Source organism: Lotus japonicus, chromosome 4 (assembly GCF_012489685.1).
Source record: "Lotus japonicus ecotype B-129 chromosome 4, LjGifu_v1.2".
Lineage (NCBI taxonomy): Eukaryota > Viridiplantae > Streptophyta > Magnoliopsida > Fabales > Fabaceae > Lotus > Lotus japonicus.
In genome coordinates, this window is record NC_080044.1 from 6,793,515 (window position 1) to 6,809,356 (window position 15,842).

The following is a 15,842-nucleotide window of genomic DNA, read 5'->3' on the forward strand; positions in this document are numbered from 1 at the left end:
ATTAATCTCACAACGATCGGTTATGAAGATACATTAATTAAGATGAAAAAAAGTTAGATATTGAATATAATATGACCTAATGTGTTTGGAAACCATTTAAATGGAACACTTTCATCCAAACAGAACTGCAACCTCCATTTGAATTTTTCTATTAAAATACTTTTACTTTTGATTTTGATTTTTTTTTTGTTAAAGAAATAATTTTCTTATGATTAAATAGGTTTCCAAACATATTTTTACATCTATTCACTTTTATATTGAAGTAATGTTAATCAAACCGGCAAGTGGTTCAATTTTCAGTCCGACCACTGATTATGAGAACCATCAACCATGTTAGAGAGTATCACACGACATTAGTGGGCTGTGGCACTAGAGGATTGTGGTCACTTTGAGAGAATGTGGAAGATAAATTGCTTGTGAGTTTTAATTTATAAAAACTTTTTAAATTAGTAAAAAAAAAAAAGTGGACTAAAAGGTAGTTTGATTTTAAAAAACTTCTAACTAATGGTGACGGTGGGTCCAATTTAAGTGCATCAACTTTTTTGGTTTTGTACATCATATTTAATTTTTGGAACCTAGAGCATCGAAGTCTTTTCAATTTGGTGAAGTTAGTAGTCAATATTATTGCTTCCTTTAGCAGATATCCTTTCGGTTTCTTTCCTTTTTCTTTAAAACATCACAAATTTTTTAAATAAAGAGCCTCAACGCAATGGACAAAAATCTGAATCAAATGAACCCTCAATTCTTCTACTAATTTTCTATGAAAAGTGTTGACATTTTGCAGTTGCAGATCAAATTACCCCCTTGTATATACGAATTGAAAAATTTAGGCTTATAAAATTTCAAAAACGCTTCTTTGACATATAGAACAAACTATGATTTCACATGAGGGACAGGTTAGATTCAGGATATAGATTGTAAAAAGTTGTTATGCTCGGGCCGACTAGCTACAATCCAATTAATTCAATTAAGTGAATACTAAATTGACCAAATTAAAACAACCTGCAAAGTGAGGTTCATTTCATTCAATAGTTAGTAAAGAGACATAAAGCTAACTTATTTATGAAACAATTGCAAGACACAGGCAAGTTGGATGACTCATTGTTAGAAAAATAATATAAAATTATGAATTTAATTGATATGCACTGTCTGACATCCAATTGAATTCCGTCAAATAAACAAATATGTTTTTATTTTAATTAAAATAAAAAATGAATCTAATTATCTTTCCTACGTGACAAACATTGATCGGATGTCAGTGCATATCCATTAAACTCTAAAGTTATTCATGTAGTTCTTATTTAACAACTCAAGCTTTTGGAATAATTTGTTGTTTGACATGGTATCAAAGCCCATATGACTAAGCGATGCAGAGTTTGATCATTGACAGCCTAATTCTTTTAATAAAAAAAATTTAAATTTAAGCCCATAATAGGTGAGTGTGTGTATTTATCCACACTTCAACTCCAAATGGCTCTTGCGTGAGAGGCGTATTAGAGGTTTTTTTTTTAAGTTAAAAGAGTAATATATAAGGATGTCATTTTTTATCATTTTACAAAAATCATGCTTCTTCAATATTTAGTTCTACCAAATATTTTACTTTTGTATTCATTTAGTTTTCAATTTTCAACTATCAACTAATTTTTTGACTTTCAACTAACTTATCCGCAAGACACTGCAAAATAACCTTAATTGTTTAATCCATGGTGCTAAAAGAGGCATACAGGCCAATCATGTTAAAAGTGTCAACCTTTGGTCTTTTTTTGGGTCAAAATCAATACCTTTGGTCCATGATGTTCAAAGACACAACGAAGGCCCATCAGAGGCTCAATCATGTTCTTAGTGTCAATCTTTAGTCCATGAGGCCCAAATACACATTGACGACCCATTAGTGGTGTATAGCCTTTGACAAAAAAAAAAGGTGTATAGCCTAAGATAGCTCAACAAGCACATCAAAGCTACTTCGACATGACGTGGAGTGTACCCACAGAAGATTATGCTGTCATTACCCATGGAAAATCAGGGGAATGATAGCTCACTTGAACTAAGAAAAATAAAAGGATTATAGGGTGAGCTAGAGTTCAAACCCTAACAAATTAATTAATTTACTAACAATTAACAACTAACAATTACTTATTAAAAAAATACTCGTGAGAAATCATATTCCCGTTTTGTGTCATCATCCCTTCCCGTGCCACCAATCACATTATCCATATATTGTTGTAAAATATACATGATATGACTGTAGTAACCAAATATCGTTAAATCTTAAATGATGTGTCACAAACTCATAATGTGATTGTAGAATAGAAGATAACATGGATAGAAAATTCAGTCTTCATTTTCTACATATTTCTCTTCTTTTTCTATTACATTATTTATCATATATTTTTTCATATGTGGTAGACCGGTAGCCATCTTTATTCATTTCTTATATCCTGCCATCTACTCCATCACGTACCCACCCCCAAATGGCCAAGTGAACAGAATTAACCTCTTATTTAATTAACAGTAAGATTAAAAACTGATTTTGACAACCATCTCTAATTATATTAATCCTCTTGGATCAGGAGGAAATCAGACATGCCAAAAACATTGCTGTAGAAGATGATAGTAACCTCCGATGCATGTCGTTTTCACCAAAGACGCGGCGAAGCATAGTCAAAATTGGCACGCTAATCCAATTATTGCATGTTCCGTGAATTACAAAGACGCCTGGCCACTTTGCCTTAAGATAATATTGAAAAGAAAAAAAATACTAAACCTTAAACCACAAAATGCACTTGACTATCTATGTCTTGGAAGAACACTAAATTTTACAAATTTCATGTGCTTAATTTACTCTTAATATAATAAGTTATCACGATTACGCAGGTTGGAGTGCTTACTTCATCATTCCAATCTCTACGATGATAAAATTTTATTCTCACTAACCAATAAATAACTATTTATCACTATAATTTACTTACAAAAAACTATCTAGATCACTATAATTTATTTTGATTTTGATTTTCAATAAAAAATGATTTGCTATTTTTTTGACCTATCTTATTGTAATCTAAATGCAAATACGTAACCATCCACGTTTGTTTGATAAGACTTTTCAACTAGTTTAAACTTGATTTAAATAGTTTAAAACTTAATTAGACTATGTTTGGCAAGACATTTAATTAATTTAAAGCTTATTTGACTAATTTAAATTTTATTTAACTAGCTTAAAAGTTATTTCAAGGTGCATGTTAGCTAGATAAATGAGCTTATTGTAATAGTTTATCATGTTTTAATAAGCTACTTGATGTAACTTATAGCTAGTTTAAACTTTATTAAATTGATGCTCATATTTGTTCTTATTTTTTAATAATATTTCGTGATTTCCCTTTATATTTTAAAAAACACTAAGCCAAAGCCCTGATTATGGTAGCTTCATATCAAGCTTGTCCACTCTACAAGTATAATCTATTTAAAAGTTTGTTTTATAATAAAACATTCGAGTAGATTAAAAAATATATTTATTAACATGTCAACAAACTTATAGGATTATTAACGAGCTAAACATATTAAAATCATGATTTCGTATAAGTTAAAGTAAATAAGTCACTAATTCATTTTTAAGAAGATTTATATCATTATAGTCTAACATCTCAAACATATAAATAAATCAATGAATAATTTTATTTCTTTTATTAGCACATGTTAATAGATTATTAACTTTTTCAAAATTTGACATTAGAAGAAAAAAAAACATTTTCAAAATTTATTCCTTTTATTATTTCTTTTTATAAGCTTATCGCTCACGTAAATGACGGCATTTATGTTTCTTAATCAAATATTTTTTTTATCATAAATAATAAAGTAAAATAAAGTATGATTTATTTTGGCAATATATAAAGTGTATAATTACTTTCAAAAAAATATATAATGTATAATTAATTACCAGAGTTTTATTCATTTAGACATTCAGCTTCGCTAGTAAGGAATAATCCCAATTTAAAAGAAAAAGAATAATCCCGAACTATCATGATTAAGAAATGAAATTCTAGTACCATACGAAAACCAAATTTGTTGCTGCTGATTTGAATGCTGGTAAGTTCTTCCTGAATCTTTTTTTTGGTTACAAGTTCTTCCTGAATCTAGAAAATGCCCCTCATGGTCTGTGATGGTGAAAAATACCAGTCAAATTATGTTAGTTAGTCCCTACAAATACAATTAAATAAATTAAAATGTCAATCAAGTTAATTCTTCACTGAATTTTTACATGATCAAAGACTACAAGATTATGTGCTTATCTTAGCTATAGGAACAAACTTGTAAGCGTCTGATATTTTGAGATATCAATTTGATAATTCAATCAATTTATTTGTTTTATTCAGGTAGAAAATAAAGTGGATTAGACAAGCATGTCCCACCACTAGCCCAAGAGATAAACATAAGGCTAAAGAATGATCTTGTTGCAACGTTGCTTCGCTGCATCACACACTCGATGATTCATTCCAATATACATCGCTGTATGTATGTTCACAAATCATACTGGATTAGGATGGTTTGGTTTGGCCATTGGTTTGGTTTGGATGAAATAAAATGATTGCTACCAAACTGACGTGGATCCATGCTGTACATGTCCCAATTATAGAACCACATCACCGCTCTCATCTCAATCAAAACCCAATTATGAGGATTTAGGACCCACCTACCCACACACACATGCATTGCGCGCGGCGATTAGAGAGAGATAGATAACACTAGAGATTGTCCTATTGTCCTATATATATAAGACAGTTCATTCCACACCATACACACCACTAGTCAAATAACAACACACAACGTTGTTGGTCTTCTTGATCTTGTTCTTGACCATTATCATCATCATGGGTGCAACTAGATACCTGCCTGCAGGTTTCAATAGGGAAGAATCGAGGAGCCATGAGAGGTTCAATTATGGATTATATGCTGATGAGCAGAACACGAGTTTTGTTGATGTGGAGTTTGAGTTTCTAGATGATATTGGTGAGATTTCATTAGGAAAAAGGGCAAGCAGCGATGAGTTTGGTCCAATTGAAATGGACTTGGATGAAGATCATGAGAGGGTCGATGATGGTAGAACAGAGGAGAATACAAGTTTTTGGGACAACCAATTCCAGCTATTGCAGGTGATTCTTGGTCTTTGATTATTTCTTAATTAATTTGCTTTACTCATTAGAATCTTATTACCATGGAAGTAATTAAGTTGCATGATTGCTTCTTCTTCATTCTCATCTCATATATATGTCTCAATTAAACTTGAGATCTGGAAAATTAAAATACTGAACAGCATATAAAAAGTATGGTCACGGGAACCTTGAATATTACTTGAATATCTTATTCAAGTTTAAACAATGGTTTTAATTTGGAAAGTTTTGTGACTGCAATTGAATTTGTACCAATAGCATTTGTTTGTACACAAAGGTAGATATATAGTTAGACTCTTTAAGCGTGTAGTTCATGATTCGATTCTTAAATAATGTTATGAAAAATTATTTGTCAAGATAAATCTAACAACTTAACATGTTTTCAGATCGAGATTCGGGATTAATCTCTGGGATGATATCATATAAAAAAAATTAGCATTTTTTCCTAACTTTCTATAATATCAAGAATCACAATAGGTGGAAAATAAAAACTGCACAAGTGGGTTAGCTTCAAAGATGCTATATTTGTGCCTGTGTTTTAGTACTCCATGATTTGTTTTCCATTAATTTCTATTTTTGTCCCAAAAGCTTAGCTGGCTTTTTGTTCTATTTAGAAGTGTTTGTTGTGGTAACCAAATTGGTTTTGATTTGGTGCAGACCAACCTATGCAGAACAAGTTCGGTGGAGTCAAGGATAAGAAATGCGACTAAAGAAGTGGTTCATGACATATACAGCTCAGGAATAGAGTGCGGTTGCAGCAGAGAGTTGGCAGCCAGCTACTGTAGAAACTGTTTGATGAGAGAAGTCTCCAGAAGGCTTCAGAAGGCAGGTTTTAACAGTGCCATTTGCCAAACCAAATGGAGAAACTCTAGTGTTCCATCTGGTAAATACAACAAATGCACCTTTTTCCTTATTTAACATTTAATCTGTGACACTTTTCCTATTCATTTTCTAATAAAAAATTGAAAAGAGACCTTTCTAGTATGGGTGTGGGGATAAAGAGAGAATATATTGGTAACAACATTTGTAAATGATGACGTTCATTAGCTTTATAAATTATAATTTATTAGGTGTTAGGTGTATACGATCAAGAGCAACTTGATCTCTAATTGAAAGTTCAAAGTAATCGGTACAAAGTAGGAACAAGTTTTAAATCAAATTCATGCACAAGCACAAGCACAAGCACAACCAGCCAACAAAGTGTTGGTGGGACTTGGATGTATAAAGTATGGGTTAATTTTTTTACTTCAAAACAATAATTGGTATATCTTATCATAATTTCCAATGCTTGCACTCAACGAATTGTACTTGTTGGATTAGGCGAGTCACATATTCACCCAACACAAATTTATATAGAGCCTTATGTGGTCCTCAGTTTAATCTTTGATTTATATGTATCAAAAAATATATTGTTGGGAGGGGTTTTCATATTTAGTGTCAATGTCTCATAGTAATTTAAAAGATTAATTCTCACTTAGGGAATGAGTGGATAATCTCAGAAAAGTAAAATAAAATCAAAAGCTAATAACTATTTGACCATAACTGTGCAGGGGAGCATACTTTTCTGGATGTGATCGAAAGTAGCAAAGGGAAAGGAGATGTTAGGGTGATCATAGAGCTAAATTTCCGAGCAGAGTTCGAGTTAGCGAGGGCAAGCGAGGGCTACAACCGCCTTGTGCGGCGGCTCCCGGAGGTGTATGTGGGGAAAGTAGAGAGATTAAGCAACGTGATCAAGATCTTGTGCATGGCAGCCAAAAGGTGCACCAAAGAAAACAAAATGCACATGGGACCTTGGAGGAAGCTGAGGTACATGGAAGCCAAGTGGTTGGGTCCATGTAAAAGGAACATTTCAACCACTTCCCTTTCAATGGGATATTCTGATCAGGGGATGCCAAAACAGAAGCCAAAGGCATCACTCTTAACAGTGGATCTGCTTGAGAAGCTTCCCAATATGCACTGTACGGCTGTGGAAGTTGTGTGATTAATTAGTTTTTACTTTTTTATCAAGATATAGTTTTTGCTTTATTTCTATATAGGGAAAAGAAGAGTCAGGCCAACATATTCTTAAGTACGTAAAAATATAGCTTTTTTGTCCTATGCAAAAATAGTTTTTAGCAATTCCAAGGAACTTCAAAGGTTAATTAAGATTCTATTTTTGTTGATAGTATTATATGTATATGTAGATAAAATGAAGCATTCTTGAGTTATATCTTTTATACTGAAATTTATGATAATTTTTTTTCAAACACTTTTTTAAAAGGAAATTCATTAATCAAGAAGAAACAGAAACAAAGTCGTTACATCACGATTAATACAATAAATAAGCCTTAGAGATACATCTCTACCCATACGGAATTAGGTGTGGAGAGTGCTTCCTTAGCCGCGAAATTTGCGACACAACTGACATTATGACTAACAAAAAACAACTTAACAAAATCAAAATGAAGAGCAAGGTCATGGCAATCCCTAACAATAAAATCAAGATAAGAACTTTCCGCATAGACCATCTTTCATGCCTTAAAAAGTTGTAAACAATCGACTTCAACAATGCGATTTGTGGATAAAAATCGACGCAACTAGTCCGCCAAACCCTAGTCGTACAACAACCGCATCTCCCCATAGCAAGTCGTCGATTTGGCAAGCGCAACCCAACGAATCCTTCTTGGCCTCCCCAAAAAAAGTGTGCACATGAACAATGCTCCAAAGTTGAGTAAAAAACTGAGAAATAAGGGTTTGATGATTATCTAGTTAAAATAATTGACCAATGATAAAACTTTTGTAATTTAAAAATAGACTAATTTGTAAAACATAAGTAATAATTTAAATAATATTTTAGATTAAGTTAAATTATATTATTTATCACTTATTATTGCTCAATTAAATTAATATTTTACTTTATAATTCTAATTTAAAAGACTACTATATGAAAAAGGAAATATAAAGAAACCCCCCACACCCACACCATATCACACCACACCCTTGTCCTTTCCTCTTTTTTCTACTTGTGCTCTCGCCGCCATAACTGTCCTATTTCTCAACACTTTTTCTATGCGGTTTCAATCGCTCTAATCATCTCTTAAATTATCAATAACATATAACAACTTTTCTTTACCATTCTCCAATCTTCGCAACCACAGCTACGAGAAGGAGGAAGAGATGCTAACAATTCTCCGTTGAAGAAGAAGCCATCTTTGCAAATCAGAGAGGTTCGCTATTGATTCGAACGCCCAACCACCTTCTTAATCTTCAAATCAGGTTTGTGTCTCGAAGGAACAAACCCTAATGTTCCCGCATCGATTTGATTCCATCGCTCATGGCCTCTCACGATTTCTGATTTGAGAGGGCTTTACTTCACTAGACTTGGATGTCTGATTCTCAGCACCAATCGTTACAATGAGGACCCACTAGATCCCACAATGTGATTAAATTTGTTTGGAATTATTGTAATTTTTGAAATTAATTCATTTACAAAAAATCATTTTTAAAAAAATAATAATTTCAGTTGTTTAGTTTTTACAGTTATATATATTTTTAGGCTTAAATATGTTGGAAGTCCCTCTAAAATAGGGGTGCTTTGGTTAAGGCCCCTACAAATTTTTTTGGGTGGAATAAGCCCCTAATGTGAAAATAATATATGGTGATAAGCCCCTACCGTGAGGTTCCGTTTAATTTATGATGATTCTGTAAACGGCGTTGGCGTGTATTATATTTTGTGAAAATTATTCAATTAAAGAGGGTGCCACGTAAGTAAATGAGGGATCAAAAAATAAAAATAAAATGAAAATCCAAAGTAAAAAACACAAGTACGTTTGGGGATTTTACTTGAGTTTTTTACTTGGGTTTTTATTTTTTCAACCCTAATTTACTTACGTGGCACCCTCTTTAATTGAATAATTTTCACAAAATATAATTTACGTCAGCGTCGTTTGCAGAATCATGAGAAATTAAACGGAACCTCACGGCAGGGGTTTATCACTATATATTATTTTCACATTAGGGGCTTATTCCACCCAAAAAAAATTGTAGGGGCCTTAACCAAAAGATCCCTATTTTAGAGGGACCTCCAACATATTTAAGCCATATTTTTATTCTAAATAGAAAACACTTTTTACTCTTTGATCCTTTGCGAGCTCTGTTTCTGCGATGAAGATGAAGACTCTGGTGTTTGGTCGCTCTTGAAGAAGTGATTCATCGTCGTGCGTGGTGGTTCGATTTCTCCGATCTCATACTTTCTTGCTTAATTTTCTATAACATTTCATTATTCAACAACAATTTTTCTTTATGGGGTTGAATTGAATCATCAGGCTAGTCTTGATGATTCAATTCTGGGTTTGTAATCTAGTTTCATGAGTAATCAGAGAAGAAATTGAGTTGAAAATGCACACATGGGTGTGTCAATGTACTAAAGATAATAATCAAAATCTACATTAGCCAAGTGTTTTGGGGATTTAGGGTTTTTACCTGATTGCCAAGCTGTACTATGTTATAAAGTTTCAAACTTGATTGCTCATTCCACTTGGGTAGTTTAATCTGTCAAAATGGCAATAGCTGAAAAATGATGTATGAAGATTTCACCTTTTGAACTGATTGGGAAACAAGAATGCCTCTTTTGTTTCATTTGATTTGCTTATAGGATGGATGAGTTCATAGCCAAAAGATTAAGAGAAACAAAAAAACTGTTAGTTTGATTCATACAATGTTGTTAATCGCGGATTGCGGAAAATAGCGGAAAGCCAAAAATCCTCTATGTCAAGCCCTCAAAGTGGCAAATAGCAGAAAATAGCGGAAATAGAGGATAGCGGTGATCCCTCAAAGCGCTACGCTATAGCGCCGCGATATCCACTATTTGACAACACTGGTTTAATATGGAAATGGAAGCTAATATGTACTTTGTAACTTTGACCTCCATTTGGTGCTACATCCTGAATTTGGCAATTCATTGCTCAGAATTTTGTTAAAAGAAGATATAATGACTAGCCTTGGGATCAAACCTGCCTACTTCACATTTATAAGTTAAAAGATAAGATAAATTCCCTGTTAGTAATATTCATTTATTGGGTGATTAGTTGAATCCTTGTATCCATTGTAACGTTCAAACAAAAAAAAATTATTACATAGTGGAATTGATTGTTGGTGTTTTGTTTCTAGATAAAACATATATCTCTGGGAACTTCAAGGAATCCCTGTCTATTGGCTATGGCTGCACCATTCTTCTCAACGCCTTTTCAGCCTTATGTTTATCAGGTACTTGCATCAATTATTTTCGTTCATGATAGCGAAAATATTTTTGAAGTTTTTATTGGGTTCAATCATTTGCTTTCTGTTAAACTAGATTCTGGAACTGCTTAGGTGAGTTTGAATACTATATTAATATCTTGGGCTCATTGATGACTTATCATCTAGGTACTATTTTGTGAAATTGGAGTCTCCCAGAAGATTATTTATGTTTCTTCTATTTGTTACTTAGCTTTTGCAATTGATATTAGTGTTTAGTTAGTATGATGAGGTAGCTTACTAGCTTCACTGTATAGTCAACAACATTTGGTTCGAGGTCAGGATCATGATGATTTACTCCTTTGTCCATGGAATGTAAATATTTCTTGTGGACTATTCCAAATGAATTGTCTAAAACAGACTCTTTGATGTTTGGTGTATCTTAAGCAATATTTAAATTGATAAATGGTTCTGTTTTATTTGCATGCATACCGTTCTAAGTGAGAGAGCTTCCCTTCTTAGGGTGAGGAGTATAAGATGGTAAGGAGAAGTTAACCTCTCAAATAACCACCAAAATAGATGCATGACAATGGGTAATCCTGACTAGTAGTCGTACACACCAATTTACGAAAAAGGAGAGTTTTTCATGTTACTTTTATTCATATGTTGACTGTGATACTGTTTTTCTACTGTAAAAGTTATCCTTTATCTTCTTTTTTCTACCGTTCCGCTGTTGGGATTTTTCTGATCCTGACAGATACACTAATTGTTATCAGTTTCTGAGCATTGTTTGTTAAGTGTCTTTGTGCCCCTCAACTATTTATGGGATCATATTCTATCTTAAAAAGATAACATAACAAAAACAAAATACCTGATATTTTACATTGTTCTCAAATATCCTTCATAATCTTATGATGATTTAATGCTGTTTTAGAGCCCACAAGATGAAATCATACCTTTTCAGATTTTAGGTGGTGAATCTCAGGTCGTTCAGGTATATTTGACGATCCTAAATTTAAATTGTCAACTATTTTTTTGCCTTTCTTTTTATATTATGATTATTATCTACAATTGTGTAACATCATACTTCATTTGGTTCTTGCAACACAGATTATGTTGAAGCCACAAGAAAAAATCATTGCAAAGCCTGGTAAGTTGTTGCCTGTTGGGCACTTTAATTCACGGGTCATTAGATTTCACTGATGATATTTCTAGTTGGAATTCAGATGAAGTAAATACAGAACATATTTTTAAATATGGTCTTGATGTAAACATGATTTATATTGGTCATGGTTATTTGGTAATGAGGGCTTTGGTCAATCATGTTTCCTAATGTTTCTGTTTTACATGGCCAATACTAGTCAATGGTCATGACAATTGAGCATCAATTGTTTGCTATACATGTATTTAAGGACTAAATGTCTATGCACTGCTAGTGTAACATCCAATTGAATTCCTTCAAATTAGAAAATATACTTCTGTCTTGATTAAAATTTAAAACGAATGTAACTGTTCCTCCTACATGACATACTATGATTGGTTGTCTGTGTAAACCTGTTTTACACTGGCCGTGCATCACAATGAAACTCTATTTGATTATTTTTTTTGGTCCAAATAAATTGTTCTAATTTGCTTAACATTTTCCATTTAAATGATTTATTTGACAGACAATAATCACTAATAAATTCCTAGTTCTTAAATTCCTTTTGTGACTTGCTGGTTCACAAGCTCGCCAGTGAGCACGTTTGTGATTCTTTCAATTCCTTCCTCATTCTTCAATGGGAAGTGTCATCAAGTATGACTTAACCAGAATCTGAAATAACTATTAGGCATGTGGATATTTTCATATAATTTCTTTTGGTTTTTTACTAATTATAGCCCTAGTTGTGATGTGTATATACTATGTATGTATGTATCCATGCATATAGAGACATCCACATAACATATACTATACATTTGTATCTCCATGCGTACATAACTTGAAGTTGGAATTTGCGGTTTACACCTATTAATATTTCAATTGAATATCTATGCTATTGCAGGTTCCATGTGCTTTATGTCTGGATCCATTGAAATGGAAAATGCCTACCTTCCAGAGAATGAAGTAGGCTTTAGGCAGTGGTTATTTGGAAAAACTATAACTAGCATTGTTCTATGCAATTCTGGACCCAGTGATGGATTTGTTGGAATTGCTGCACCTTATTTTGCACGAATCCTCCCGGTTTGTACTTCTGTCCAAATCATTTAAATGATGGGCTGTTACTTATCTTGTTTTAAATCTTGAAATTCATTATCTGAAATGCATAGTTGTGTCTATGTAATTGGATTTCTCTTTATATGTAACTATGTTTTGATCAAACACAGATTGATTTAGCAATGTTCAATGGAGGGATTTTGTGCCAGGTATAATTAATTTGGTTGCAACTGTTGTTTGGTTTGATTTTAGATACTAAATTTGATTTCTGTGGGCTTACTGTTTGGTGGTTTACTTTTCTAATCCGAGGACCAGAATACAAACTTAACTTCATTTTGTATTTTCTGTAGCCAGATGCATTTCTTTGCTCAGTCAATGATGTGAAAGTCAGCAACACATTTGATCAGAGGGGACAAAATGTTGTTGCTGGTGCTGAGGTGAGATATTTCAGATACTTGGGATGTTTCCCTATTTTCTTGGTTTTCAACTTGGTACTACTTGCCTGGTTAGAAAACTCAATTTTCTTTTGATAAATTACATGAAATGGACAACGTTCTTAACTCCTAGATGTTTCAATCTGCATAGGCTTCGACGGATATTCTGATTGTTGTTTACCAAAAGGCATTGTGGACAAAAAATATTTTTTCTTAGGATACATTACTTGTCCATGTTTAGTGACCCATAGACAATTGCATGTTCATATATCACATACACTTTGTTTAACTGTTTGCATTATTTATTGTGTGGTTTGATTATGTAATCGACCACCACATATAGCAAATGATTTCTGTTTTAGTTATTTTTAACACAATGAAACTGTAAATTTTGTTGAATAGGTTGAATTTTCTTTGTCATGCATATCTCCATATCATTTATCTAAGACCATGAATGTATTATAGAGATTCTTGCGGCAGAAGCTATCTGGTCAAGGGGTTGCATTCATACTAGCGGGTGGATCTGGTATACTTTATTTGATATATATACTTCAGTATTGCTTTGTGTTCTTTTAGGGTTCCCATTTAGATCTTTTGTCCATTTCATTTCATCTTTCAGCTTTTGAATACCATTCTGATTAAGGTCTATCTTTGGACTCCTCTATTATTTCTCATTGTAGTGCTCTATTGGATTCTGTTTATTGTTAGTTGTACAGAAAAATCTTGAGATTGGTGAAGTTCTAGCTGTTGATGTTTCTTGCATCGTTGCTGTTACGAGTACAGTCAATGTCCAAATAAAAAATAATGGCCCTGCAAGAAGGACTATGTTTGGAGTAAGTAGCTTCCAAATCTGAAACCCTCTTTAAGTTCCCTGGTAAATACTGTTATCATGAAGTACTTTTTTTTATGTAAGCTCAAGAATGGTGCATGTTTAGCATAGTAGAAAGCAGAAATTATTAGGTTAATGATAGAAATTTATATTTTAAATTTTTGTTGTCATTGTTGCTTGTGACCAAAGATGTTTGTGCTTTATAAATTGTGTGGGTTAGTCAAAAGGGAGGTAAATCTCTCCCTTCCTTATTATAAATGTTAGGATTCAATTGCAAGTCATTGCTAAAGAATTTACACGCTGATAACTTCTTTTGTCACCTTGATTATTACTATTTGAGCAGATATGTTGTGGGATTTTACATTACTAAACCAACCAGGGTTTGGATTTTTTTTGAAGTATCGATACGTAGTTTATGATGATTTTGCTGGAGTTTCTCTGCCTTTTTAAAGCAGCTTGTTAGTTTTGTTTTCTTTTGGGATCTTGACCCTCTTGTCAACTAGAAAATGTGCAAGTGGTAACCTTGATGAAAAAAATAAAAGAAGAACCAAAAAAAAAATGTTTAAGGTCTTATCTTAGGTTATCAGGCCTGTATGGATAAGACTTGTAGAAGCTCCAATAATGAGGGTGAATTATGTGAAAGATAGTACAATAGTTGAAGACATTGGAAAAGACAAAGGAAAACTGTGAATCAAAGTATTAAGAATAATTTAGATTTAAGCAGTCTTACATTAAAAATGATTTATGATAAAACATTACGTCATCATTTGATCCGTGTAGCCAACAACACCTAGTGAGAAAACACTTTAGTTGTTGTTGGAGTGTTTTCATCACCTATTATTGGTTCTGCACTTTATTCGATATGCGACCACCATGCCATGCCACCCCTCAATCTTCATGCCATATCTTTAAAACGTGTCTTAATGTGGTGCATATGATTGTGATCTTGAAATTGCAGGGTGACCATGTGGTGACAGCTCTTCTAACTGGACCAGGCATCGTGTTCATACAAAGCTTACCTTTTCATCGACTCTCTCAGCGAATTGCTAGGTAACGCTGTCTTGCACAATGAAAATTCATCAGTTAGTTAGTTAGTTAGTTAGTTACTGTCTGTAACTGTTAAGTAGTTCTAGATTCAGTTCTTCAGTTAGCTTTGAATTTGTTAATTGGTTAGTAAATTTTCATGATTTATAATTTTGTTTATAAATATATACCTGGTCAATGAAATAGCTAGCTTTCCATTCATTATCCAGTAACAAAGTGAAATCACAATATTAGTTGAATAACTGATATGCACTCTCATCATGCATTCATGCTACATCTTCTGCTTGCATGTTCATTTTTCTTTCCCCCTCCCTATGGATTTTTAGTGGTTTTTATAATATAATATTTAATTTCCTGCTTTTCAGGGCGGTGACATCGCCAAACATGAGGGAAAATCCTAAGTTTTATATACAGATTGCCGTTTTCTTTTTAATGGCGTATGTTGTCATTCTATCTTCATTGTTATTGACAGATGTATGAAATTTACTCTTTTTGGTTTACTTTGTAATTTTTACTTTAATCCTGATGTGGGAAAAAATTTAAAGCCTTGGATTCTCTGCCAATTAAAAGAAAAAGAGTATAGATCTGATTTTGTTACAAGACTAGTCGATTTTAACGACTTTGCGGATCTTGTGATGAACCGTGGATTATTATTTTGGTTAGTAATTGCTAGGAATAAGGGGTGATTAAGAAATAAGATCCCATTCAAGTCATGTTATATGTTGGGTAAATAGGAGTTTTAAAATTAGGGATGATCAAGAAATAAGATCCACACAAAATTGTTCTGTTTTAAAATACATTTGAGTGTGGGAAGCTTTTCTCGTTAGTCGTTAGTGATCGATCGAACCTGACTGAATTCACAAATAATATAGATTTCGAAACTCAAACAAACGATAAAATCATAGCAGAGCTTCTTCAACCTAAGTGCCACACAACCTCCCTCCCAGGGTTTCTTCCTGTAG

At 32.9% G+C, this 15,842-nt stretch overlaps 2 protein-coding genes across 4 annotated transcripts; both read left to right on the forward strand.

Annotated features, from left to right (window-relative positions):
* The first annotated feature begins 4,777 nt into the window (after window positions 1-4,777).
* On the forward strand, window positions 4,778-7,381 carry LOC130714973 (uncharacterized). Its single transcript, XM_057564958.1, has 3 exons — window positions 4,778-5,147; window positions 5,823-6,048; window positions 6,716-7,381. Exons 1-3 carry the CDS (start codon window positions 4,866-4,868, stop codon window positions 7,144-7,146), a joined length of 939 nt encoding a protein of 312 aa, XP_057420941.1. The 5' UTR covers window positions 4,778-4,865; the 3' UTR covers window positions 7,147-7,381.
* Window positions 7,382-8,146: 765 nt separating this feature from the next.
* On the forward strand, window positions 8,147-15,480 carry LOC130714325 (uncharacterized). 3 transcript variants are annotated; one of them, XM_057564225.1, is made up of 12 exons: window positions 8,148-8,420; window positions 9,315-9,371; window positions 10,314-10,409; window positions 11,314-11,373; window positions 11,490-11,529; window positions 12,422-12,600; window positions 12,744-12,782; window positions 12,924-13,010; window positions 13,473-13,533; window positions 13,716-13,840; window positions 14,795-14,886; window positions 15,246-15,480. In XM_057564225.1, exons 3-12 carry the CDS (start codon window positions 10,362-10,364, stop codon window positions 15,358-15,360), a joined length of 846 nt encoding a protein of 281 aa, XP_057420208.1. In that variant the 5' UTR covers window positions 8,148-8,420; window positions 9,315-9,371; window positions 10,314-10,361; the 3' UTR covers window positions 15,361-15,480. The 3 variants fall into 3 exon arrangements, with proteins under 3 accessions (XP_057420209.1, XP_057420208.1, XP_057420210.1); XM_057564226.1 differs by lacking the exon at window positions 9,315-9,371 and having other exon boundaries at window positions 8,147-8,420; XM_057564227.1 differs by lacking the exon at window positions 8,148-8,420 and having other exon boundaries at window positions 9,293-9,361.
* Window positions 15,481-15,842: the final 362 nt, after the last annotated feature.

Excerpts from the sequence above, each read along its gene's own strand:
- LOC130714325 (XM_057564226.1), top strand. The coding sequence starts at position 10,362 with ATGGCTGCACCATTCTTCTCAACGCCTTTTCAGCCTTATGTTTATCAG. Across the intron at positions 11,374-11,489 it reads GTGAATCTCAGGTCGTTCAG|ATTATGTTGAAGCCACAAGA; the intron begins GTATATTTGACG and ends CTTGCAACACAG. Across the intron at positions 13,011-13,472 it reads ATGTTGTTGCTGGTGCTGAG|AGATTCTTGCGGCAGAAGCT; the intron begins GTGAGATATTTC and ends AATGTATTATAG.
- LOC130714973 (XM_057564958.1), top strand. The coding sequence starts at position 4,866 with ATGGGTGCAACTAGATACCTGCCTGCAGGTTTCAATAGGGAAGAATCG. Across the intron at positions 5,148-5,822 it reads ACCAATTCCAGCTATTGCAG|ACCAACCTATGCAGAACAAG; the intron begins GTGATTCTTGGT and ends GATTTGGTGCAG. Across the intron at positions 6,049-6,715 it reads AAACTCTAGTGTTCCATCTG|GGGAGCATACTTTTCTGGAT; the intron begins GTAAATACAACA and ends ATAACTGTGCAG.